Source organism: Cervus elaphus, chromosome 6, assembly GCF_910594005.1.
Source record: "Cervus elaphus chromosome 6, mCerEla1.1, whole genome shotgun sequence".
In the NCBI taxonomy this organism is placed as follows: domain Eukaryota; kingdom Metazoa; phylum Chordata; class Mammalia; order Artiodactyla; family Cervidae; genus Cervus; species Cervus elaphus.
Genome location: NC_057820.1, coordinates 732,513 through 758,364, shown reverse-complemented (window position 1 = coordinate 758,364; position 25,852 = coordinate 732,513). Strand labels below are relative to the sequence as shown.

Genomic DNA, 25,852 nt, shown 5'->3' with positions numbered 1-25,852 from the left:
CCAGAATGTCTGGCTCTGGGTGAGTGACCACTCCATCGTGGTTATCCGCATCATTAAGACCTTTTTTAGTACAGTTCTGTGTATTCTTTCCATCTCTTCTGCTCCTATTAGGTCTTTACTGTTTCTATCCTTTTTTGTGCCCATCTTTGGCTGAAATGTTCCTTTGCTATTTCCAGTTTTCTTGAACAGATCTCTAGTCTATCAACCTTATGGAAACATAAATGATTATAAAGGAATACTATGAACTGTATGTATAACCTAGATAAGATGGACAGATTTCTAGAAATATACAAACGACTGAACTGACCATGTGGGATTTACCCCATGAATGCAAGGGTGGTTCAACACGTGAAAAGCAGCTAACGTGATGCACCAACAGAATAAAGGGTAGACACCACACAGTCATTTCAACAGACACAGAACGTGCATTTGACAAAACTTCACCTCCCTTCATGACAAAACACTCAACAAACTAGGAACATAAGGGAACATCCTCAACCTGCTACGCGGCAACTACAAAAAGCCCAGCTACCGTCACACTCTGTGGGAAAAGACCGAGAGCTCTTCCTCTCAGATCAGGCACGAGAAGAGGTCTCTTCTCTCCAGTTCTCTCCGGCTCTGCTCTGAGGCTCCAGCCAGAGCAACTAGACAAGACAAAGAGATAAAAGGAATCCAAACTGCAAAGGGAGAAACACAACTTTCTCTTGCAGATGACTTGACAGTATGTACAAAAAATCCTAAGGAATCTACACACGCATACACAGCCCTATTAGAACTAGTAAGTGAGCTGAGCGCTTTCAGGATATACGATCAATGTGAAACAATCAAGTGTAATATCTAGGTATTAGTAGTGAACAATCCCAAAACGAAATTCAGAGAACCACATTTACAATGGCATCAAACAGAATAAAACATTTAAAAATAAATTTAACAAACGCAACAGCTGGTATACAAAAAACTACAAAACTGTGAAAATACAAAGAAAACCTAAGTATATGGAAAGATGCTGTAAGTTCACGAAGTTTAAAATTTAGGACGACATTACATTTGACCTCAACATCAAAGGGGTTGGGGGTACTACCCCCCCTGCATCTGCGGTTCTGCCTCCCAAGGATTCACCCAACCACAGTTCATGTGGGACCCCAAAGTATTTACTGTTGAAAAAAATCCTCGCATAAGAGTCAACACAATCCGTAAAATCTCAGACACCTTTTTATTTTTTGGCAGAAATCGACAAGCTCATCCTAAAATTTATTTGGAAATCTAAAAGACCCAGAACGGCCAAAACAATGTTTAAAAAGAACAAAGTCGGAGGCTTTCAAAACTTCCCACAAGGCTGCATCAGTCAAGACTGTGTAGTAGCAGCACAAGGTCAGGGAACAGAAGTGAGACTCCAGAAATGAATTCAGACATTTAGTGCCAACTTACAGTCAATAAAGGTGCCAAGACAATTCAATGGGAGAAAGAACAATTTTTTTGATAAATAATGCTGAGACAACCGGATATCCACACAAATGATGCACAGACAGAAATTAACTCAAAATGGTTGATCCACACCAAAGACCTAAGTTTAAGAGCAAGATCATAAAACTCCTAGAAGAAAACATGAATTACATTCATGACTTGTGATTAAGCAGCCGCTGCTTAACTATGATGTGAAAAGCACAAGTGACAAAATGAAGAAGACATATAGGACATCAAAATAGTTTTGTCTCTGAAACACACAGTTTCTGCGTTTCAGAGAACACTGTAAGAAAATGGAATGGGGGAAAATAATCACAAATCCCGTAAGGGTCTAGTATCCAGAATATACAAAGAGCTCTTACAACTCAAAACAGCAACTCAACTGAAAATGGGCAAAGGATCTAGATGTTTCTCCAAAGAAGATAAACAATGACCAACAAGCACATGAAAAGATGTTCAACACAGGTGGCTGGATGGCATCATGACTCAATGGACATAAGTCTGAGCAAACTCCAGGAGCTGGTGACGGACAGGGAGGCCTGGCATAATGCAGTCCCTGGGGTCACAGAGTCGGGCAAGACTTAGCGACTGAACATCATTCATCATTAGGAAAATGCAAGTCAAAACCACAATGAGATGCCACTTCACACCTACTAAGATGGCTAAAATGAAAAGGACTGATGATAACAAGTGTGGCAAGAACATGGAGAAATGAGCACCCAGATGCACTGGTAGGGATGTAAATGGTGCAGCTGCTTTGGAAAACATTTCAGCAATTCATCAGTAAAGTTATACACAGTTACTATACAACCCACCCATTTCATTTTTAGGCATAAACCCAAAAGGAATGAAAATATACGCCCATGCAAAAACTTGCACACAAACGGTCATTAACGGTATCTGTAATAATCCCAAAGTGCAAACTACCCACATGTCCATGATGAACGGGTAAGCGTGGTCTTGTCACACAGCGGAGCATCATCTGAACCTAAGAGGACGATGCGCTGACAGCACCAGAGGGGACAGCCTTGAGGACACTGCCACGAAGGCAGCCACACCCAGGGCCGTGTGGGGCTGTGATCCAGGCACAGGAAACGTCCTGCAGGCAGACCCAGAGGAGAAGGGGAGAAGGCTGGGGGCAGGGCAGGGCTGCACTCATCCTGGACGTTGAGCAACCCTGAACCACGTCACAAAGCGCACAGGCCGTACAAGATGCCCCCTGGGAGCCAGGCTGCCCGGTTCACCCCAGGCGACCAGGCAGGCGGCCCCTAAGTGCTGGCCGAGGTCCCCGCAGCAGGAACGTCCACGCCTCTGGGACATTTAGATTAGAGTGTGCACCAAGTCCTCGCATTAAACACACTGGATGATGACTGCTGTTACCGCCCGCACCCAGAGAGGAGGCGCTGACGACCACAGGGGACCATGAATGGGGTTGGCCCTAATTTAGGGCGTAGTTAAACTGGTTTGCAAACTTCTCATGCTTCTTCTGGTCCATCTGGTTCATGGCGGTGACCACCCTCTGCACGGCTGCCCTGCGGGGAAGCACAGCGAGATGTGACCAGGGAGGCCGGTCGGGCCCCAGGCCCCCAACTGCAGTCTGGCGGGACTGGGACCTCGGTGCTGGGTGGCTGCTGCACTTGGGACCACGTGAGAGCCCCCCGCCGTGGCGCCTGCCTTGGCCTGGCCTGGCACATCTCCCACTGCTCCTTGAGCCCCAAGGGCGGCCTCCAGACCCCAATCTTGCCCTTGAGAGCACAATCCCCCACCAGCCAGGTGGGCAGAGGCAGCAGCCCCCGCCCAGAGCAGACACGCCGCCCGTGTGCGCGTCGCTGCCCTACTCGGCTCCCGTGACAGGCGGCACCTGTGCCTGGGAGGCGGCGTGGCCTCTCACACAGCACGCTGCAGGCCACACAGCTTGCCGCAGGAAGCCCCCTTGGGACCCTTGGGGGGCGCAGGGAGAATGCCCCAGGCCACACTCCTCCCGGCATCAGCAGCCACCCTGCCCTCCACCCCGGCCGAGCCACAGGGAACCAGCCATGAGCCCAGAGTCACGATGCCCTGGATGTAGCCACTCCCGTGCCCACAACACAGGGGCTCTGCGGGGAGCTCAGGAAGCCACCCTCTGCACCCCCCAGACATGGTGGTCGCTGGGAGCACATCCCCTGGCCAGTGCAGCGAGCGGAGCACCGTCGCAGCGTCCAGCCTGAGGACAGCCCCACCCCGAGGCCTGGGTGCTGACCCGGCGGGCGCCACTGCACCGTCCCCGGGCACTGGCCACAGCAGCGAGACGGACAGTGAGGCGCTGGGTGGGCGGCCCCTCCACCTGCGTCCCAGCACCCAGGGCAGAGGACGGGATGCCGTGAAGAGCGCTTACTTGGCGAACACTTTCTTGGCAATGCGTGCGCGGGCTGTGTCAGCCTGCCGCTTGAGGTCGGTGAGGCCCGGGTGCTTCCGCCGCTTGCCCTTGCCTTTCCCGCCAGGCCTGGACGAGCCCAGATTCACCCCGGTGGCCGCCTCCACGTCCCTCAGGAATTCGGGGTCCTGCCAGTCTGCAGACAGACCCTGAGATTTCAGAAAACACCCGCACCAACCTCACCAAGGCCCGACCCCTCTGTGGGGGGTTAAGGGGGGGTGTCCCCATGGAGCCCCTAGGCAGGAAGGCAACCAAGTCTGGCGGCCGGGGGACAAGGCCACAGGCAAGTGGCTGCGTCAGCCTCCAGGTGGATTGTGGCCTGCTCGGCCCCCAGCGGGGCCCTTGGGCTGTCCCTACCAGAGGGTGGGCGCAGGCCAGCCACGGCCAAGGGGGCAGTGCCCGCCGCGCCTCCTGATTGGCCTGAAGCTAACTTGGCTCCAGGCCCCGGTGAGGAGGGTGTCAGCTCCCCCAGGCCCCTCAAGACAGCAGGAGCAGGTGGTCCAAAGGGAAACAAATGTCCCCCAGCCCCAGCCTGGCCTCACCTGCCCTGGCTGCACCAGGGGCCATGTCCGTGTGCCCACTTGCCAGGATGGAAAGCGTTAACAGTCCAAACCCGGGAGAGGAGCTCCCAACCCACGGGCAGAGGCCTCAAGGTCCACTCCCCTCAATCTGCTTCTCTCCCGGGGGGCGGGGAGAGGCAGGGCTGTGTGGAGGTCCCTGAAATTCAGCGTCTATCCAACACAGTCCCTACCACTGTCCAGACCTACGGACCTTGGCCCCAGTTGGCAGAAGGGTGCCAGACACCCCAGACCCCGACGGTGACAGCCGGAGCTGGCAAAGGGGCTGGCAGTGAGCAGGGTGCGTCCAGTGGGGGGGAGCCAGGCGCCCAGATACAGAGATGGCGTGGCCTCCCCAAGTTCATTTCTAAAGTGAAGGGATAAGGGGCTGCACAATCCAGATACAGGAACGATTAATCCAAGATTAAGGAAAACTGTCCAAACAGTTTATCTCCCAGTAACGAGAAGGCGTCACAGTTTAGGAACCCAGTGAATGGAGCAATTGTTTAAACACAACGGAAAAACGCCGGCACCCAGTAGAGATGGAATGAGCATCTCAGGAAAATGAAGGAGCAATTTAAAAGCCTTTGAAGAAAATCAATAGGAGCCGGCAGCGGGCCGTCCTGCGTGCTGACGGGCCCTGGAGCCCCGCACGCATTGTCACCGAGGTGAGCGCCAGGGAAAAGAAAATTGCCCGCGTGCGAGGGAGGCGGGATCGATACTGCAGTTAGTAAAGAGACGCTATTTCACATCTGACTGGCCAGCGCCGGCCGCGGCCCCGGCCCGGTACCTGTTGTTAACAAGTCACTGAGGGCTGCAGAACCTGATACTCTTCAGGGCTGACACAAAAAATAGGCACTTAATTTGCTCCTGAGTGTGGGCCACCAGGGAAGGCTGTGGCCCATGGATTAGCAGGTCAGGCCCTGCCTGCCGCCCTCCAGGCCCAGGGCCCAGGGGCTGACCCTGCTGTGAGGCTGAAATCCAACACCGATCTCATGTGACGCAGGAAGGACCTGCTAAAGTGACACGCGGCCTGGCTAGGACCTGCAGGCCGCCAGCACCGCCCCGAGGACACGGCCACCCTCTGCCTCGGGGGGTTCTGGGCCTGAGCCTGTGACCTTTGTCAAAAAAGTGGGGGCCTCCAGACCTCAGCCCAGGTTGACAAACCATGGGATTCTGACACAGGTCAGGCCCCCACCCCACCCCGAGGGTACCCGGGGCTGCCCTGGCAGGGGGCCGCTTCTGTGGGTCCCCACCTTGCTTGCAGCTCAGGGGCCTCTGGGAGCCAGGCAGCGGACAGCGCACGGCCCACGCCAGGACGGAGCACCGGCTCCCTGCAGCACGAGGAGAGCTCCATGAAGGGTACAGAACAGCGTCTCAAGGGCCCCAGTCCCATGTCCATTTTGCATGAAACTGGCCTATGGGCCAGAAAACGGGGGCCCCGAGGATGTGCCCAAGAGAGCACTCCACGCTCAGAGGCCCAGCCTGGGGACTGCCTGGGGCCACGGGCAGGACCCTGGCCTTCTGCTCGCATACCACACACGGTCCACATACGCTGCACACCACACGCACCCACAGCCCCGTCTGCGCACGTTGGCCAGACAGCAGGTGAGCAAGCAGACGGGGACTGGCAGCCTCCAGGCAGCCCCAGGGCTCAGCCACTTACCTTCCTCGCCCTGTTCCCTCACACGCTTAAACACAGATTTAAAAACCCAGAACCCCAACAGACCACCGATGACAAGGCAGTTTCTAGCCGTAGGGGAACCCACGCCACCCAACAGGAGCCGTGTCCTGGAGATAGCAGCTGACCTCCGCAGGTGCCACGGGCTGGTCAGGAGGCTGCTAGGTGAGGGCGTCCTCACGCCAGGCCTGCCCCTCATCCCCCAGACCCACCTGGGCGCCCCGCTGGCCTCTGCAGCTGCTGCCTCTGCTCCCGGGCCCTGTCCTCTGCGTGGAGGGGCTGGCCCGCGTCGTCTCTCGGGATGATCTTCCCGTGGAAAGGGCACTGCGCAGAGAACGGAGCCGTTCTGACGCAGGCCTGGCTGCCGGCCACCCCAGCAACGGCTCTGAGGAGGGCCGGCCCACACCCCCCGCCCTCCAACACATGCCCCACAAGGCGGGGGCCTCCAGGTGCAGTGGGACGGAGCCGGGCCGGGAGGGCGCTCTGTGCTCAGTCCGCCTCCGCGGACCCCGGGCCCAGCACCACATGGGCGGGGACGCAGGGACCGAGGTGCAGTGGCCTAGCGCTGTGCCCACGGGGTTCCTGGTGACAGAAGGCTGGAGCGCAGCCCAGCCCTGCCCCGTCCGCAGCGGGCTACCCGGCCCAGCCCCACCTTCAGGCGGTCCTGGCGTGCACAGAGCTGGCCGTCGGGCCGCGGGGCGCGGCAGCGGTGCTGCACGGGCTCAAACCACCCCGCGAAGGGGAAGCAGCGGCTCCTCAGGGCCTCGGAGACGCCGGCGCTGTCCACCTCGGCATCCACTTCGCAGGGCTTCCAGAACCGGCGCTCCGAGTCACACCTGCACACAGACCCACCGCTCAGTGCCCACAGCAAGGCTGGGCCTGCAAGTTCACCCAGGGGAAGCGAAGATGCCGAGCATGGCAGGGGTATGCCAGGCACAGCTCAGCGGCCTAACACCCAGTGTGGCCTGGACCTGGCGGGGGGGTTCCCTGACGAGCGTTAACAAAACACAGACCTGCGTCCCTGCCCCTCAGGTCTGCAGATAAAGTGTGGGCTGGTGCAGCAACACAGCAGTGTCCAGGAAGCTCCTCGTAAAGCCCCAGGGCCTGGCCCACAGGAGCTCAGGCAGAGGACAGAAGGGGGTGGTGACAAGGGCCTGGGGCAGAGCTGGGAGCATGGGCTGAGCTGGGCTGAAGCCCTCACACTGTCCTGAAGCTCCACCATCAGGGCGGTGACAGGGGAGGCCCCTCAGGGGGCCGCAGGGAGGTTCAAAAAGCCCATGGGCCTCTGGGAAGGGCCGGACCACCGCCCAGCCCTGGGGCTTCAAGAGCCCATGGGCCTCGGTGGGCGTGCTGAGAGCTGTGTCCACTGCGCGCAGGGGGCGCGGGGTCCTCACTCACTTGAGCTCCTCCTGGCCCCAGTAGCACAGTCCACCCCAAAGGGGACAGCAGGCGCTCGGGCGCCAGCAGAGCCCTAGAGAGCAAGCAGGGCTCAGGGACGGGGAGCCCAGGGCCGCCCTCGGCCACCGCCTCTCCCACCCCAGGGACACCCCTGGGCCCTGACCCCTGACCCCTGCACCTCGGGCCTGGACCAGGGGAGCCAGCCTCACACCATGCTCCTCACGCAGGGCTCGAGTGCCCTGACGTCTGTTCCTCTGGCCCCGGAGCCTTGGGCCTTTCCTTTGGGCGGGCCTGGCCTGCATGCCAGGAGAGAGGACTTGGGGCCCCAGGTCCCCACCCCAGGACGGACAAGGCAGGCACTGCCCGGGGGGTGCACACACAGGGCCGCCTGGGCGTCACCTGGGGCTTGGGGGTGAGGCTGGGGGCCCGTGGGGCCGGAGCCGATGCCGCTGGGCAGCCGCAGAGGTGGGGTCACAGGCGTCTGTGTCCATTCCAGGCTTCTTCCTAGCTTGCGAGCCTGGTGCGGCCAGACCTTCCTCCAGCCCTGGAACACAGAAATGTCTGCTCTCGGTCACCACCCCCGTGACCCTGCACAGACCCCCTGGTGACGGCACAGCCTGTCTGAGCATCTGCCCGGCTGGTCCGGGCCCCACAGCTGGCCTCTCCCTGCCGAGGCTGCCGGACACCGACTTCTGCGGGCCAGGGGTCTGTGCCGAGTGCCCAGAGCGGCGGGGGCTGTGTCTCTGACACCCCTGGACCGCATTCACCAGGCCCCCTGCCCCACCGGTGCCAGTGCCCGGGCTGTCCCTGACCCCTGCCAGCCCTTCCCAGCTGAGCACGGGGCCAGCGTCCCGGGAGGCAGGGGGTGGAGCCATCAGGACCCAGAGGCGCTCCACCCCGCGGGCCTCGCCCTCTCTGAGCTCTCCTCCGCATGGCAGGAAAGACAGCGAACAAGGCACCCAGGAGACGAGAACTGAAGAGGCGATGGAGAAGCCAGCAGAAGACAAGAGGGGACGCAAGCAGCCTGGGGAGGACGGCCCGGCGGGGATGCGCAATGGCAGGCGGCCACGCACACGCACGGGCAGCTCTCTGCACACAGAGGAGTGACGTGCATCCACGTCCTCGTCACCTGACCCCAGAAAGAGAGGAAATGACTGGAGCAGGGGAAACAGAGTCCAGGTTTCCTGGAATCAGAGGAAGACGGAGGGGTTCCCTGAGGGCAAGAAGGAAACAGGAAGAACAGGCAAGTCTCTCAGAAGGGTACTTAGAACCATCGGAGGGGAAGAAAAAGGTCTGAGCAGCTTTTCTCCCGAGGCCGTGACCATCCACGGGCACCACATGCAGTTGAGTACGAGGTCTGGGGGATGATGTGCAAACTTAAGAGTTTTTCACCCAGCTCCACTAGGTGTCAAGGTTGCGGCTTCTACAGTAGATACCTTGGACCTCCCATCCAAGAAACCCTTCCCAGGACACAGAGAAAACTGATAGGATGGCCAGGCGGGCAGCTCCAGGGGCCAGACGCCCTGGAGGAGCAGAGCTACGAAGATACCGACACAGTACAGCCCACCACGCCCTGCGCCTGGCCTCCTGACGGCACCTCCATCCTTCCATCTGTGTGCAAGGACTCACTCAGAGAGAAGCGAGAGCGAAAACAGGCTGTGCAGACACAGTCTGGTGTCTGCACGCGGCCTGCCTGTGTGCACAGAGCCTGGTGTCTGCACGCGGCCTCCCTGCATACACAGAGTCTGATGTCTGCACGCAGCCTCCCTGTGTTCACAGAGCCTGGTGTCTGCACGCGGCCTCCCTGTCTGCACAGAGCCTGGTGTCTACACGCGGCCTCCCTGTGTGCACAGAGCCTGGTGTCTGCACGCGGCCTCCCTGTCTGCACAGAGCCTGGTGTCTGCACGCGGCCTCCCTGTCTGCACAGAGCCTGGTGTCTGCACGCGGCCTCCCTGTGTGCACAGAGCCTGGTGTCTGCACGCGGCCTCCCTGTGTGCACAGAGCCTGGTGTCTGCACGCGGCCTCCCTGCATACACAAGAGTCTGATGTCTGCACGCGGCCTCCCTGTGTTCACAGAGCCTGGTGTCTGCACGCGGCCTCTCTGTACACACAGAGCCTGGTGTCTGCACGCGGCCTGCCTGTGTGCACAGAGCCTGGTGTCTGCACGCGGCCTCCCTGTGTGCACAGAGCCTGGTGTCTGCACGCGGCCTCCCTGTGTGCACAGAGCCTGGTGTCTGCACGCGGCCTCCCTGTGTGCACAGAGCCTGGTGTCTGCACGCGGCCTCCCTGTGTGCACAGAGCCTGGTGTCTGCACGCGGCCTCCCTGTGTGCACAGAGCCTGGTGTCTGCACGCGGCTTCACACCCGCCCATGTGCTGTCTGGTGCTTTTGCAGAAGCCTCACGATGCCCACAAATCTGAAAACATTTCCTCCAAGCCCCTCATGAGACTCGCCTGCTCTCCCTGCTCCAGATGCCCTCCAAGCTCATGCACAGACCGAGTGTGGGGTTCACCCCTGCTTCTTGAGTGCTTGTGGCTGAGAGTGGAGGACCCGGGGCAGAGCCACTCATCAGTACGGCAGGTCCGTATGGGTCACCCACAGCCCCCAGCTCTGAGCACACTCAGAAGGCAGGCGGGGACCAGTCTCTGTCACTAGCATACCCCAGGTCCAGGGACAAGGCCTTCCAGACGCCCCCCACCCGCGATCTTGGCAATGCAGTGCTCCCAGCCCGTGCACACGCATGGCCACGCGCACGTGAGTAGGCAGGCTGATAAGTGGCCGCAGTGGCACTTACGAAGGTGGATACAATCACTGCCCAACAATCGATAAGAGAATTCCTAAGAGTTACAAGAATGAAATATATTTTTCATTGATTTGTTGTTTTAAACCATTAAAAAGATGGGTAAGCGTGTTGAAGCAGGGTAAACAGTCAGGGCACTGAGAAAACACTACCATTCTCACAGTGTTGTAGAAAATCAATCTCCATGACACACTTTCAAGCAAAAATCCAAAAAGCAAGAGAGTCCGTGGCCCCGGAGACCGTGCTGTTGGGGAGAACACGGATGGGAGCCCGGCAGCCATGGGCCCCACCTGCCAACCAGGGCACCGGACCGAGGCCTGGGCCTCAGCTCAAACTCCTCCCACAGCAGCTCTGAGAAGAACCACAAAAACATCTAAATCCCCTTTTTGTTTAAAGTGACCAAGTGGCACCTATTTGCGCTGCGGCAGGCGGGGCGGCGGGATCGATGGCAGGAAACAGGAGGCGGGGGCTGAGCGTGGAGCTGGGCTCAAGCTTGACACTATTGATTTTACCTAGTTCAGCTGGCCTTGTAATTAAAATGTAAATTTGAGAAAGAGATTACGTCCTGACAGAAATGGTAGGATTAAGGAGAAGATAAAAGTGAAAATTCAGAGAAAGAAATGAGAAAGAAACGGGTGCCGTCTCCCCAGCTGCGGGTTTAGACGAATCTACTGCAGAGTCATCGCCTTTAATTGAAAACCAGTGACGAAGATCAACTGGCATTATGAACTGGCGCCCAGCACTTCCTGCGCTGTCCCGCAGTGCTGGGGTCCACAGTGCAGACCTGGCCCCGGACCCCTTGAGGAGCAAGGGGTCTCCCACCGCCCGCTATCAGAGGCCTGTCCTGGGGCACAGCGGCCCCTCCTGCAGGGGGGCCCAGCCCACAAACCCCCGGGGAGCAGCTCAGCTCCACTCTGCGTGCCCGGCCACCATGAGGACAAGCGGTGGGCTGGCAGCACCCGGGCGTGGTCACCTACGCTGGTGCCTGGAGACCGAGCGCCCCCTCGAGGGGGGCAGCCAGGGCAGACCGAGGAGACAGCTGGGCCCCTCAGGGCTCCAGCACCCACCCCTGCTGCCTCGAGGGCATGGGACGAGGCCTGGGGGATGCGGGCCCAGACCAGGCACCTGGAGGGGCGTGGCAGAAGGCCAGGCCCCAGGAGCGGCCCAGGGTTCAGAGACCCACGCTGGGACGGCGTGGCCAGTGAGGTCAGCGTGAGGGTGAGGCGGGGGCTAGAGGGCTGTGGTGAGCAGTGGCTGCACCCTCAGGCGCCCAGGGAGGGCCTCGAACACCGGGGTGGGCGGCACCCTGGTCACGTCCACACTCCAACTGCCCGAGCACCTAACTCCTGGACAAACTCACTCTCCTCTCACACACCACCTCAAACCTCGAGTCAACTATTCGCTCACTTCCCACACAAGCCACATGTGGCGCCAGCTTCACTTGCTCCCTCTGGACACAAGGTGCCCCGGCGCACATGCGTCTCCTGAAAGTTTTTCGAACAGAAGCCCCCTGGCAAAGGCAGGAGGCAGCGGTGCCTTCCCGAGGGACCCTGGGGCTCCTGGACCAGAGGCCGAGCCCGTGACCCCACCGACGGGACCAGGACTCAAGATGGCCCAGGTCAGCAAGTGCCTGACAGGGTGGCAGAGACCCCAGGACCATGTGGCATGGACTGGGCACCCCTGCGGCCGGCCCCCTGCTCCGCGGGCCCAGGCTGGACCCAGGTCCGCCCTCAGCGGTCGTGTCCTGAGGGCCCCCTCCCGGCCCACGCCCCTGCTCACCGCACTCAGGCTGCAGGTGCTCGGGGACACAGGCCTCGTAGCCCTCCTTCTCCGGGACCTCCAGGAAGTCGTCCTCATCCTCGTCCTCGTCTTCGGGGCCTGCTGTCTGTGGAAACACCGCGAGCTGTGAGTGACGGCCGCGGGCAGAGTCCCAGCCCCGCTTCTGTGGACCACCTCCAGGTCGGGATCAGCGCTCACCACTCGGCTGCACTCACGGTCGGCCCGTGTCCCTAAACCATAGTGGCCCGCGTGCGCCTCGCTGGCCAGCCCGCTGAGACCCACAGACAGACACGCTGCAGCCCACAGAGCCCCATGGGCCCGAGGTCCCAGCCCTCCATCCAGCTCCGGCCAGAGCAGAAGCACTGCCCTAGGCGTCCAGCACTGCAGCTGTGACTATGGCACTTCCAGAACGTTTCGTCCTTGAGCGGCTTGTTAAAAGGCCACCGAAGAGGATGCCTCCCCTGGACGGGGCGGCCCTCCCTGTTGCTCTGTGAGCCTGGAGCCCCCACCCGCCCCATGAACCCAGGGCCCCAACATCCACTCCCCCTCCGCCCCCTCCCTGGCAGCACCCAGCCAGGTGGGAGCAGCAGGGACCTGGAGCATGAGGGGCTCACTGCAGGGGCCAGGGGCTCCTCCGGAAAACAGCTTGGCAGCTGCCTCGCATTCACGCCACGCGCTGGGGCCACACGCAGCCTGGGTCGGGGTCAGCAGCCTGCGCCGCTCAGGCCCAGAAAGCCCCCTCTCCTCACATTCTCAACCCCTGCACCCCTGGGACAGGGTGTGGGGGCCCGTCCTTCCCAAGAGGGTCACAGCACGGGTGTACCTGGGAGCTGGGTCGCATGGCCAGCACCACCCGGAAACACCCCGGAGTCTGAGGGGCTGCAGCCCCAGGCCTGACTGCGAGAAACGTTCAGAGGGGAGACTGCGGCCAACTGACGCTCACACGGACCACAGACCGTCACCCTCCCCACCAGGGTCCATCCCGACAGCCAGGCCCTGCAGCACACGGCTGCCCAGGGCAGACAGACGAGGACTGGCCCGCAGGCCCCGGGGCAGGCCACAAGGCACCCAGGACCCAGAGGCTGAGGAGCGGCTGGGAGGCCTAATCAGATGCAAATGCTCTCAGCTTGGGCGCAAGCCGCAGCGCGCATCTGGGAGGCATGGAGACATTAATCATTGGAAACTGTAATTTTTGTTATCAGTCTAACACTGATCAAAAGGGAAGCCTGTCTCCACCGCTGACCTGTGAAACGTCCCAATTATACTCTTTGGAAATGACAGGGGCACTTAACTCCAGAGCCGAGCAAATGACGACGATCAATCACGTTTGAATAACAATGAGCCGCGGACCTGAAAATTATTTTTGTATAGAATCTACCCAGGAATTTATGAAAGGTGGAAAGCAGCCCAAGGTTTTCGGGCATTACGGTCCCGGCTAGTGCCGTGCGTATCAAACACTAAACAGAATTTATGTGTTTTAATTTTCCAAAAGGTAGATGTGGACTGGGTGCTACAATGCATAACACGCCGTGCCAGACTTTAAATATGGAGCTCATTTTCATAAAATATTATGCTTATTGCTCACACCCTTGAATTTCACCTGGGACTTTTATTAAATTTTCATTTCCTAAAAAACATTTGGCTGCTTAGCTAACTATTAGGAATTATACCCTCTCTCCCCAGGTAAAACTGTTTATCCCTCTGACTAAGCCCGGGAGCTGGCTCCCGGGCCTAGATGCGCGCTGATGAGGCCCGCAGGCCGGCCTCCTCGAGCCCCAGGCCCTGGCGCACAGCTCTGCACGGGCAGCGCCAGCGTCATCCCACAAGAGCTACTGCAGCCATCGCTGCCACTCTCGCGTCCCAAACCCCTCGGAGGCGGGGGTTACCCTCAAACCAGGCCCCCGGGGAAGCAGGGGCTCCACTGTTGCTCTGAACTCGGGCTGCAACAGCTCCACTCGCAGGAAGGTCTAGTTCTCCATGTTGTGCGGGGCTCAGAGGTGCTGAGCACCCTGAGGCCCTCCCACGTCCAGCCCAGGGGCACCCCATCCCCAGAGGGCAGCGGAAGGGAACCCCCCCACCACCTAAGTCGGGCAGTCCTCTCCCAGCCTTGGAGGAACACTCAGCTGGGGACGTCCAGGCCCACAGAAAACATCTACCTGCACTTGAGGGGCCAGCCCAGCGCTCCCAGGCGCCACAGTAGCAACCTCCTCTCGAGGTTAAAGGTCACAGATCAGGTCAGAAGCCACACCCGGCATGGGTGGGAGGCAGCTGGGGGCACAGCAGGAGCACAGAGACCCCTGAGGGTCCTGGGGGACGTCATGGCCTGCGGGCACCAGGTGAGGGCAGGTCGCCTGCACAGCAGGGTCAGACTTGCTAATGGTCCTCAAGAGCAGTTTGCTGGGAGCCGAGCTTCCCTGTCATGAAGAGAGACCACCAGACACGCTTGAGAAAGCAGCCTGCCCTCGCCCAGGGGCCCAGAGGGAAACCTCCCTGCCAGGTCCAGTCCTGGGCCCGCCTGGGAGGCTGGGCAGGCAGGCCAGGCCCTGCGGCTGATGCCCAGGCCCCGGGACTGAACCCTCAGGGCCCCAGGGAGGCAGAGGATGCCCCGGGCCTTCCTCTCATTCCACACAAATTGATTCTCACCCAGTTAAAAGGATTTAGAAAAATGAGGCTCTGAGATCATAATTAAACAAGCAATAAAATGGCTAAAATATACAACGTAATCCGATTACAGAAGTAGGGTAGCGGGTTGCTAATTACTCGAGAAGGATGGGAAGGGCCACCTCCCAGACCTAAGCGCCCAAGGCCTGCCTGCGATAGAGCTGGACCATTAAACACATTCTGTGCGATCTAATTAACTTGGGGCACCATCGCCATTACTTTTCACCCAAGAAATCACTTTTGTTCAGTTTTATGTGTGTATGTTTCCCTTTTAAAAAAAAAAAATGATGTAAGGCCCCGTCAGACAAGTGAGCGCCAAGCTGCATCTGTCTCCTCAGCTTGATGGCAATGCACTTAAAACCCCATTCTATCTTATAAACCAAAAATTAACCGTGCTCAGCTGTGAGGGTCGTCATCACAGCTGCTATTTATATGCTAATGCCCTCCCTGGACCGCGTGCAAATTGCCCAGCCAGGCCAATATCTCATGTGTATCTCCACTGCCTGGACGCACCTCGGCAGGTGTGGGCCCGCTGTGGGCGGGTGCTGACCATCACAGACCTCAAGCGGGCGCGGGGCGCTGCTGCTCTCCTGCACGGAGGGGCCTGGAGCCGCCAGCCCCCTTCCCACCTGCCCCCGCTGCTCCAGCACCGAGGCCAGCCGGCCAGGGGTGTGCGAGGCCACCACTGCCCCTTCAGGTCCACCAGGCGCCCGGCCACCATTTCCAGGCGGAGGCTGGGCAGACCCTCCTCCAGGAACCCTGCCTGGGGCCTAATGTGGGCTGGCTGGCCTCGCCCAGCCCGGCCTCTGGGTGAGATCGCATGCTCACCATGCACCCTGGCCTCAGTGAGAAGACCCATACAACTCCCCCAGACCCAGCCTTCCCATCTGTAAAACAGGGGTGAGGATGGAATTGACCTCATAGGGCTGAGTCTGGAATTAAGGAGACCACACGTGAAAGTATTCAGGAGAGAGCAGCCACCCTGGAGGGTGCTGGGGAGCTGGGCTGTAGGGCAGGGAGGGCTCAGGGCCTGTGGGGTGGGAAGCTGCCCCCACAGCAGCCAACGTGCTCCCAGTCTTCAGGAGAGCAGGGCAGCCCCTGCCCTGGCTGCCGCCCCCTCACAGCGGCCTTCGGCGCGAGGGTGGAGGGAGAGGCCCCCAGGAAGGTTTACTGGCCCGGCCAGGCACAAGGCCCTGCTGGCAGCTGATTCAGCTCCCTGCCTCCCTGGGGCCACGGCACGGTCAGCACTTCACCCCAGGCTCTCTGCTCAGGAAGCCGGCACGCGGCTCCTGAAGCACGGCGCAGCCGCGGGAGCGCCCCCCCAGCCACTAACGGGAGAAGCCGGCGCCCGAGCCACGCGGGGTCTGTGCCCGCGACGAGTGGGAGCGCGTGGGGGTTAAACCCGGGGCTGCCGGCAGTGGGAGAAGGGGAGCGTCGTGGGGGTGCTCCAGCGGCCGCAGCGAGGAGCCTGGGCCGAGAGAACACCCGCTCTGCGGACAGCCTGGACAGACTGATGCATACAATCATTATTTTCTGACTTACTGGGGGGTGGAGATTAACATTTTGTGACTCACACAATACAAAGTAAGTGGTGATCATCGCTACATAATTAAACAGCAGGCAATTTAAAAGTTTTCCAAGGATTTTTATCAGTGTAACAGATGTAGCAGCCATGGATTATTAGGCCTGTCCTCCAGCAACAGGGCTGGAAACTAAATCTACCAATGATGCTCCACATCGACCTAGCTAAGACCAATCTCTGCCTGCTTCCACACAGAGCTGGAACAGACATGCCATAAGACAAAAAAAATTACATAAAACAAAAGTTACACATATTTAAGCTGGCTTAAATACTCTTTAAAGACAGAACACCTACATCAAAAGGAAAAGAACATGGCAACACAGACTAAAATGGGAAATCTGACCAGAGGCCCCAGTCAGGTGGTGCCTACACGGTGGGAACAGCAGGACCTCAGACCCGCCCGTCTCCCACAGTGTTAGTCCCAAGTACTGAACCACACGCTCCCAGCTCAGCCTGCACTAGCAGAGACACCAGGCAGAGACTGAAACTGCAGACGTGTCACGAGAAGACGACCAAGCAAAGACGGTGGTCTGTGCGTCGTCACCGCGGCCGCCGCAGGGCTGTTGTGGGAGGTGGGCTGCCCGAGCGGGCGCTGCCACTCAGCCGCACGCCCAATCACTTCATCTGCCGGCCCAGAGAACCGATGAGCATGTGCTCACGGGCTTCAAGCCTCCAAGTCTGCTCTTAAAGGAGAAGACAGGGCAGCCCAGCTTCCATCTGCTGAAGCCACCACGCTGACCCCATGCCCCCCGACCCAACTGGACCACCCCGAACACCCCTCAGGTCCTCAGCCTCCTCCCTGCAGAGGGCTCCCTCCCTGCAGAGGGCCCCCTCTGACCTGATCACGTGCCTCCCAGGCTTCGGGGCTGCCCGGCTGCAGACAGTGACCCGCTGACACTCAAGCTGGATTGGACCCAGGGGCCACTCAGGGCTGGTTCCCAGCAGCTGGCCTCTCCCAGCCGCCCTCGAGGGAGCCGAGTCAGGACACTCTGAAGGCTCTGCTACTGGTCCTGGGCCTGGAGCCCTGCAGGGCAGGCTGGTCCCGGGCCGTAAGGAGCAGGCAGGGCTGCCAGGCTCCCCCTTATGGGTCTCCCCAAAGCCCTGGCTGCCTCCAGCCCAGCAAACCTGGGAGACACCGGGGCGGGTCACCCAACCCCACCAACACAGCAACCGAGAGATGACCTTTGCATAAGGTGGGCTGGGCTGAGCCGGCCGTGAAGGGGCGCACAGCGCTGATCCCCGACCCCCACAGCACACGCTGCCCTCAGGCCAGGCCCTCCGCCCCGACACCGCGCCCAGGCTCTGCTGAGGCTCAGAAACAGGGACCTGCGCACAGGACCAACTGCCCTCCCTTGCCCAGAAAGCACCCTCTCTCACTGTGAAACAAGTATCGAGGTCACAACTCCCAGAACTCACTGACTTCTCACCGAGCTGTGTGCTCAGCAAAGCCCTGCAGAGAGGCGGCCTCGGGAGCAGGGCCAGGCTGCCAGCGCGTGACCGGGTCCGCCCGCCCGCCGCAGAAGGGCGAGGGCGCCCCCTGCCGGCCCCCGAGGGCCGTGCAGCGCAGCGGGCGGCAGCGTTGGGGGGGGGGGGTGGAGTGCGGAGGGCGGCCTCAGAGCGCCCCCTGCCGGCCCCCAAGGGCCGTACAGCGCAGGGCAGGAGGCGGAGGGCGGCCTGAGCTCAGAGACCCTCGCAACCCGCGCCTCGGGCCCAGGGGCAAGGACAAGGGTGCGCCAAGCTTAGGGCGCTAACCACTCTCCACTCTAAGTACGGGGGCCTACACCTGACTTCGTCCTCAGCAAAAAACGGTGCCTGCCCACCCCGGGCCCTCTCGAAAAACTGGAAGGGCTGGGACCCATCACCTGACACCCACACCCACCCTGTCTCCTCCAGGTGGCAAAGCGTGACTCAGCGGCGTTCAGCTCCGAACGCCTCATGCTCAGGGAACTCGGCTGCTTATTGTTGCAGCAGTTCTGACCACAGCTTATGTGTTCTAATCACTAACATGGTCCAGCTGTGGTTCCCCACACCCAACACACACACCCACCCCCTCTAGCTCTACTTCCACACCCTACACACACGCACCCTGCAGCTGTGATTCCACACACCCGACACAGACACCCTGCAGCTGCGGTTCCCCAACCCTGCGCATACCCCCTGCAGCTACGGCCGGCCCGTGCCCACGTACACCCTCCAGGTGCTCCACCCCCCTCCCCTAGAATATTCTTGGAGGACCCAGGTCCCTCTTTCTACGGGTATCTTCCAGACGTGAAGTTTCAGATCCTCGCAGGCCACCAAGCCCACAGGATGGGCCCAATGGGCACTTCAGGAGCCGCCTCCCCTGGGCCCTCTCCTCCTGGGCCCCTCACTAGAGCCCCAGCCCTCCACCCAGCGCCCCAGTCCGCCTCCGCCACCTCCTGCCCAAACCCTGGCCCAGCCCCTCCACCTGCGGGGAGGGCCTGGCCATGGTCTCTGGTGCTCAGATGAGTCAGCTCCTGGTGAGGATACATGAGGACACCCGGGGCTGAGCTCCCATCAGGGGGATGGCCCCAGGCTATCCTCACAGCCAGTGGGGGGCACTCACCTCCCCCCTGCGGCCCTCCTCGGGTGCGATGTCCAGCTCCCGGGACCTCTTCAAGGCGGTTTCCAGCTCAGCCTTCAGGTGGATGGCACCCTCCAAGTGCCCGCCATGAGTCCCCGCACGAGTGAACAGCTGCGAGAACACGGCATCACTTCCCAGGCCAGGTACCCGCTCTCCCCCACTGAGTCAGCCCTGCGCCCTCTGTCAACCCATGCAGACCATCTGGACCCAGGGCCTGTCCAGATCGAGGAGCACGCCCAGGCCAGGGGCCCGCCCTGACCCAGGAGAACACCCAGACCCACGGGCCTGCCCTGACCCAAGAGAACACCCAGACCCACAGGCCTGCCCTCACCCAGGAGAACACCTGGACCCAGGAGAACACCCGGACCCAGAGGCCTGCCCTGACCCAGGAGAACACCCTGACCCAGGGGGCCCGCCCTGACCCAGGAGAACACCCTGACCCAGGGGCCCGCCCTGACCCAGGAGAACACCCTGACCCAGGGGCCCGCCCTGACCCAGGAGAACACCCTGACCCAGGGGCCCGCCCAGACCCAGGAGAACACCCGGACCCAGGGGCCCGCCCTGACCCAGGAGAACACCCGGACCCAGGGGCCCGCCCTGACCCAGGAGAACACCCGGACCCAGGAACCCACCTGGACCCAGGAGCATGCGGCCGGCAGGAGCTTGTTCTGGATGAGCCTGAGCGCATCCTGCGCTGCACGGATGACGGCCGAGTTGTCCTCGTTCTCACGCACCCTCAGGCTGTCTGCGGCAAATGCAGTCATCAGAGGGCCCGCCACCCAGGCAGGTCACTGGGTATCCCAGACTGGACCACCCGCCAGTCACTCATCACCCGGCACCCAACCTGCCGGCCCAGGAGACTGTCTTGTGGCTCTGGCCACAGCGGATCTAGCCTGACCCCAAGGCCCCTCTCCAGGCCGTGAAGTCAGGGGACCACCCCCCCCCACGCCCACACTGCGCTCGGGACGGAGGCCCCACCCGGCCCTCGGCCCGGGTCCTCCCCGTGAGCTCTGCCACCCCCGCAAGCCTCAGCCAGCACCCCCTCCAGCGCAACCCCTGCGTCCAGGCCTTGACACTTCCTTGTAGGGCACAAGGTGCCCGATGGGCCAGGTCTTCCTGTGGCTGTGGAGGCCAAGTGACCTCCAGCCTCAGCCTCACCCCACCAGAGGGGCCCGGGCCATGTGGGGTGGGACAGACGGTCTGCCTCTCACCCACGGGGGCTGGAATGCAGGAGCCCCATGGTGCCAGTGTGGTCACGGCCCATGTTGTCACAAACGTGGCAGGAAACTGTTTCTCTTGATTCCTCCCCCAGCCGCCCTCTGGCCCGAGCCGGGGAGCCCTGCATGTCAGAGGGCTGGCACCCCGCGGCCCCCACGCCGGAGTCCCCTCCCGCTCCTGCCTCACAGCCCGAGAGGCCCGAGCACCGGAAGCGCCCCGGGTCCGTGGGCCCGGCGGCCCAGCGTGCAGGCAGCCCTACCTGGGGAAAGGTCCACAGCCAGCGTGTACTGGCGGGAGCCCAGCCCGTGCTGCCGCACGAACCCGTCCTGGTCGCCGTCCCCGTCCTCTGGGGGCGGCCCTCCCGTGCCCACGGCTCCTGGGCGGCGTGCGCAGGCGGGCAGGCTCTTGCTGCAGCAGGGCTGCTCCTCGTCCCTGTCGCCTTCCTCAGGCATGGGGCACCCAGCGGCCCCGGGGACCAGGTCAAGGTCGAAGGGCAGCAGCAGTCGGAAGCAGCTCTCTAGCTCGGTGAGGCAGCCCCGGATCTCCGCGGACATCTCTAGGAGGACGGGACGCGGCTCGCTCAGCCCCGGCAGGAGTGGCGTCCAGGAGGGGACACAGCGTGCCCCACCCCCTCCCCCACAAGCAGGCAGGCGCGCTGCTCCGGAGACCACTCCGGGACATTCGGGGCAACACCCTCAGCCGTGCCCAGCAAGAGCCTCCCTGGACAGCACTCCTGGCCGCTCCCTGTCGAGCTCAGCTCCGCCCCACCAGCCCACTCTGGCTGTGGCTGCCCGCGGGATTCCCTGGCTCTGTGGCCTTCCTGAGGCCAGGCTTCTGGAAGGGTCTCTAACCCCCGCCCCTTCAAGGTGCTCCCGGCCCTGGCTGCCCCCCACAGGGAGGGCTGACACAGGGATTTGGGGAGACGGGCAAGACCACAGGTGGTGGCTATCGGGGCCAGATGGACGGCGACGCTCAGACCACCGTGGGATGTGGGTCTGCAGCGTGGCCGTCGGGGCCACAGGAGAGGGTAGACGGCCTGCAGGGGGCTTCCCCCGCCCTCAACTTGAACCAACTCCGTCCAATTTGTCTACCCGCCTGCCCCCAAGCCCACAGTGAGCCGCAGCCGGCACCTCCTCCAGGGCGACCCCTGTGCCCATGGTCCTGGCAGCTCCCTGCAGGGCGCCAGGTGCCCGGGGATCTAGGTTTTCCTGTGGCTACGAGGTCAGCTGACCTCCGGCCTCCTCCTTCCCCCACCACCAAACTCCCAGAGCAGGCCCTGGGACAGGGGTGCACCGCTGGGCATAGACCTGAGCTCCTGCCTGGCAAGGAGCAGCAGGAGGGGAGGGGAGCGGCACCCCCATTCCCCATAGCTCACCTTCCATCTCCCTCGCTGCCCACTCAGACCTTTCCTTGTAGATTCTGTCCAAGCGCTTCTGTTTCTCTTCTGCTCGTTTTCTTTCTGCCAGAGTGCGAGCATCCGAGTCTTGGAAATCTACCTGATAAGTTTAGCTAAAGGTCAGACCCAACTATAAAGAATCCAACGAAAACGTCACTCGCAACCAGGCCTAACAGAAGACACAGCAGCACCACTATCCTCAGAAGCACCACGGCAGAAGTGCTATGATCTCAAGCACACCTGCTGCTTTAACACACCTAGTAACACACTCGACGGCGACACTACACCCCAGGGTGAACACAGCTGTCGGCGTATCCCGGTGAAGTCAGGTAAAAAGGCTTCCAGTCACACACATGCTGCAGGTGGGAAGGGAGGCTGCTGGCCAAACCCAAGGGCCTGACAACAAAGCGCGAGGGGACCAGCAGCCACAGGCCTGGAGCGGGTGGGAAGGAGGGGGCAGTACCGGTCCTAGCAGGTGTCATCCATCCAGACTGGCCAGGCCCAAGCGCAGAGCCCGGCAGAGAAAAGGGCTGTGTCTGAGCAGATGACTCTCACGCTCCTTTTCATCTTGTGGAAACCAGGGCCAAAGGCTCAGCCCCACGTACACGCGGGGCCGAGCTGAGGCTCTTCCCTCACAGCTGCTCCTCTGGCGCCAGACCACCCCCACCCCCGCCCAGACCCCACGGGCCAGGCGGTGCAGTGCAGGGCTTGCCCACCTGTTTGCTGTGCTTTAGGAAGTGGAAGCCTAGGGCCAGCTTCTTATAGGCTGCGCCGTACTTCTCGTTCCAGCCACGGATGGCCCGGGTGGCCGCCTGCCTCAGTCTCTGTGCCACCTCCCTGGGGGGTGGCAGGGGCCGCTCATGGTCGGTGCCCAGCGTGAGCTCCAAGAACTCCTGGAAGTTGGAAACAACCAGCGTCCTGAACTGGTGAGACCTGGCAAAGAGCTGGTCCAGGACTTGGAAGGCGGAGAGGCGGATCTCCGCATGCTCCTGGCTCAGCTGGGTCATCAGCAGGTGGTAGGTGTGGCCAAGCTGCTCCTCTGAAGACCTGGAGACACAGCCACGGTGGCAGGGACACGGGCACTTCCAGAGCCGTCTGCCCTTCCCCCGGGTTAGACAAGCACTGCCCACATGCCAAACCTGGGCCCTGCCTGTTGCTGGATGGCCCACAAGCCAAAGTTTTTACTACTTTCATTAAGACGAACAGAAAAAAACCATTTCCTGACACATGAAAACCCTAGGAGGTTGTGTCAGTGCTCATACTTTCACTGAGACCCAGCCAGGCGCTTGCGTTCGTTCGGCCGGCTGACTGCCCATCCACAGCCTAGTGCCCACAGGGCCTGAAGGACTCTCGGCCCACCCAGCTGGCAGCAGTGCAGAGACCCCAACCCAAAGGGAGACCACCCCCGCCCCCCAGCCCTCCTGGAAAGCTCTGTGGCCTTCTGGGAGCCACCCTGGGAGGTGTACACACAGCAACCCCTCTTTTGTTCCTCTTCCCAGCCATCCTCACCCTCCCCACCCCGCATGCCCTGCTCTTTGGGGGTTTTCGGGGAATGCAGCAAAACCTGACCTGAGTCACCATTTTACCAAAATGTCAATTCTTATCACTTAAATGATCACTTAAGTTCTGTTCTGTAAACACATGATAAGAATAACCAATAAATATCCTCACTTCTGTTGCTAGCACCTGAGAAGCTCTTGGCTAAGAAGAGTGGTGTCCAAAGGCAGACAGGACCTTCCCCCCAACACAAGAGTCCACCTCTGTGACCTCTAACCTTCCTCCCACACATGTTCCAACACTAAGTAACCCTTAAATCATACACATGCGCTCAAAGATAGGCACCCACACAGAGAATGGAACAGACCTGTTCTCCCTAACGCTGCACACCCCTGCCTGGAACTGCTGCCCCAGAACAGGACCAAGCCCTGCAGGGCCCTGGGGAGATGTCCTGGGGATGCTCGTTTGCCGGTTCTTTCCCAGCAGAGAAGCGATCACAGGGACAGGCAGCAGAAGGCTAACCCCAGGGTAGCCCCACAATCTCCTAGGCTTGTCACAGGCTTGCTGAGACATTGAGCCTTAAGACATACTTGCAAATTTTCTTCAGTTCCTTCATTTTCTCGGGGTTCACTTGGGGCTCTCCTGAAGTTGTGAGCTCTTCTACCAACTCTGAAAGTTTCTGATCCATATCTAGAAACAGTAAACACAGAGACGCTAAACGACCACCTAGTATTTCACAGCTCTGGGCTTTATTAGATGTTCGCTGGGTTCCACTATGTGTTGGGCACAGGGTGTAGGCACAACGCTGAAAAGTCCTTGCGACCTGACCTCTGACCCCCTGATGCTGAAACTTAATTCAAGGTGAGATTCCGGGCCGGGTCAACATGACATTTTTGATGGTAATTAGGAAAAGGGCAACAACAGAACGGTGCTCTCAAAGTCTACAATCTGAGACCGCCAGCGAGAGCCACGGAGCACGCAGTCACGCTCGGCGGGAAGGCAAGGACCAGAACGCCCTGAATTACACTCAAGTTAGCTTTCCCGCAGGACAGCAGGCGCACCTCTTCCCCCGCCAGCTTGACCATCCCTCCGAAAGCCACAGGGTGGCCTCTAGACCCGCAGGGCGATTTGGTGTAACTCGATCTGCCCGCGGGCAGCCGCCACAGGCGGGTATGGAGGCCGAGGAGCCCGCGCCGCAGGGAGAGTGCCGGGGCCGCAGGAGTCGGGGGTGGCGAGGACGACCGGCGGTCCGCCGCGTCTCCCACCAACAGTAACGTCTGCCCTCGCCGACGCTCGGCCGCCGGGACAGGCCCGTCCTCCGGAGCAGAGCCCCAGCGCCCCGCCGCCCTCGGGCCAGTCGGGGCCGACGAGCCCCCCGTCCTAAAATCCAGGGTGCGGCCGGACCGAAGAGGGCGGCGTCCAGAGAAGGGCGCAGCGGGGGCATCATGGGGCGGGGGACAAAGGAAGCAACCCCGAGAAACCGCTGCACTACGACCCCAGCCCGCTCGGCCGCCCCTCAGCCCCACCTACCGCGCTACGGGCCGCTCGCCTCAGCCCGCCCTTCCGGCGAAGGGCCCGCCCCCATCACGTGCTCCACATCTCGACAGTCATTGGCCCGCCCTGGCCCGGGCGGAGCGGGGGCGAAGGTCTGACCGGCCGAAGCCCCGTCTAGCCGGCTTGGCGGCCGCTCTCTGGTTAGCCCGCCCTTTCCGGCACAGGCACCGCCCTCCTACTGTCACGTGACCCCAAGCGCCGCGAGCAGGGGCCCGCCTGGACCCCCGAGGCGTGGACGCGGGGTCAGGGCCGAGACTTGCGCTGTGACGCAGGCGCGCTCCCGAACGAGGGGGTGGGGTGGGGCTTACGACGCGCGAGAAAAAAGGAGGCGGGCGGGCGCGGCAAGGCCTTAAAGGGGCCGCGTGCGCGTGGTCTGGGCCGGGCCCGACTCGGGGTGCGCGCTCGGCTTTTCGGCGTCGGCGCCGGAAGCGTGGCGGCTCCCCGGCTCCCGGCCTCCAGGTGGGCGCACTTCTCCACGTCGCGGGGGACGCTGCCCCCTGGCGCTTCCCAGAGGGCTCCCCGGGCCGGGGCCTGGGCGGACGCCCCAGCTGTCCCCGAGGGGTGGTGCCCCCGTTGGCAGCGCCCTCCCAGGTCCGTGGGCAGCGCGGGGAACCCGGCCCGGGTGACCCTCCCTAGAAGACCCTTCCTGGCTCGTCCCGGGTGCGGGACCGGCGCGAGGCTGGGCGTTGGTCCTCCCGAGGCCGCGGCAGGCCTCGCGTGGCCTGATGGCCCCGCGTGCTCGGACGCCCGCCGCAGCCGGGCCCTGGGGAGGCTCCCCAGGCTCGCGGCGCCCGCACGGACCGGCGAACGGCAGCTTGGGTGTGTGCGGGGGCCCGGGTTGGACAGAGGGGGCCGACGGCGCCGCAGGCCGGCTGGCCCGCGCCCCTCCGCGGGCGGCGGTGCCCGACGCGCCGGGCTCCCGTCTCGGGACGGAGAACAGGACGCCGATTGGACCGTGTGGTACCGCTGGCACAGAACGCCCAGAAGAGGGGGACCCGGGATCAGGGTTGGTGGTTACCCAACCTCGTCTCTGTGTTGAAATGTCGAGTTGTACCTTTGCAAAGGGTGGCTCTTGTGGTATGTGAATTACAGCTTAATAAATAGCTGTTAAGAAAGCGGGGAGGGCGGGGGGAGGAACGAAAAATGAGGCAAAACGAATTAAAAAGCGTAAGAAGTGACCGCCGGCCTCCCTGCGCAGGCCCCCGCCTCTGGTCTCCCTTCTGTGGCCACAGGGTGTTTCCCGTGAGAAGC

General features: G+C 61.4%; 1 protein-coding gene across 4 annotated transcripts; it reads right to left on the bottom strand.

Moving 5' to 3' along the window:
• Nucleotides 1-2,018: 2,018 nt before the first annotated feature.
• UVSSA (UV stimulated scaffold protein A) lies at nt 2,019-24,735 on the bottom strand. Of its 4 annotated transcripts, none has more exons than XM_043905945.1 (14): nt 24,578-24,735; nt 23,638-23,737; nt 22,267-22,597; nt 21,530-21,650; nt 20,414-20,710; nt 19,569-19,681; nt 18,919-19,047; nt 12,092-12,197; nt 7,913-8,057; nt 6,768-6,951; nt 6,328-6,439; nt 5,691-5,768; nt 3,839-4,013; nt 2,019-2,996 (listed from the first exon to the last, which is right to left on the bottom strand). In XM_043905945.1, exons 2-14 carry the CDS (start codon nt 23,733-23,735, stop codon nt 2,903-2,905), a joined length of 1,983 nt encoding a protein of 660 aa, XP_043761880.1. In that variant the 5' UTR covers nt 23,736-23,737; nt 24,578-24,735; the 3' UTR covers nt 2,019-2,902. The 4 variants fall into 4 exon arrangements, with proteins under 4 accessions (XP_043761880.1, XP_043761878.1, XP_043761881.1 ...); XM_043905943.1 differs by lacking the exon at nt 24,578-24,735 and adding an exon at nt 24,109-24,568 and having other exon boundaries at nt 22,267-22,443; XM_043905946.1 differs by lacking the exon at nt 24,578-24,735 and adding an exon at nt 24,109-24,229.
• Between the last annotated feature and the right edge of the window lie 1,117 nt (nt 24,736-25,852).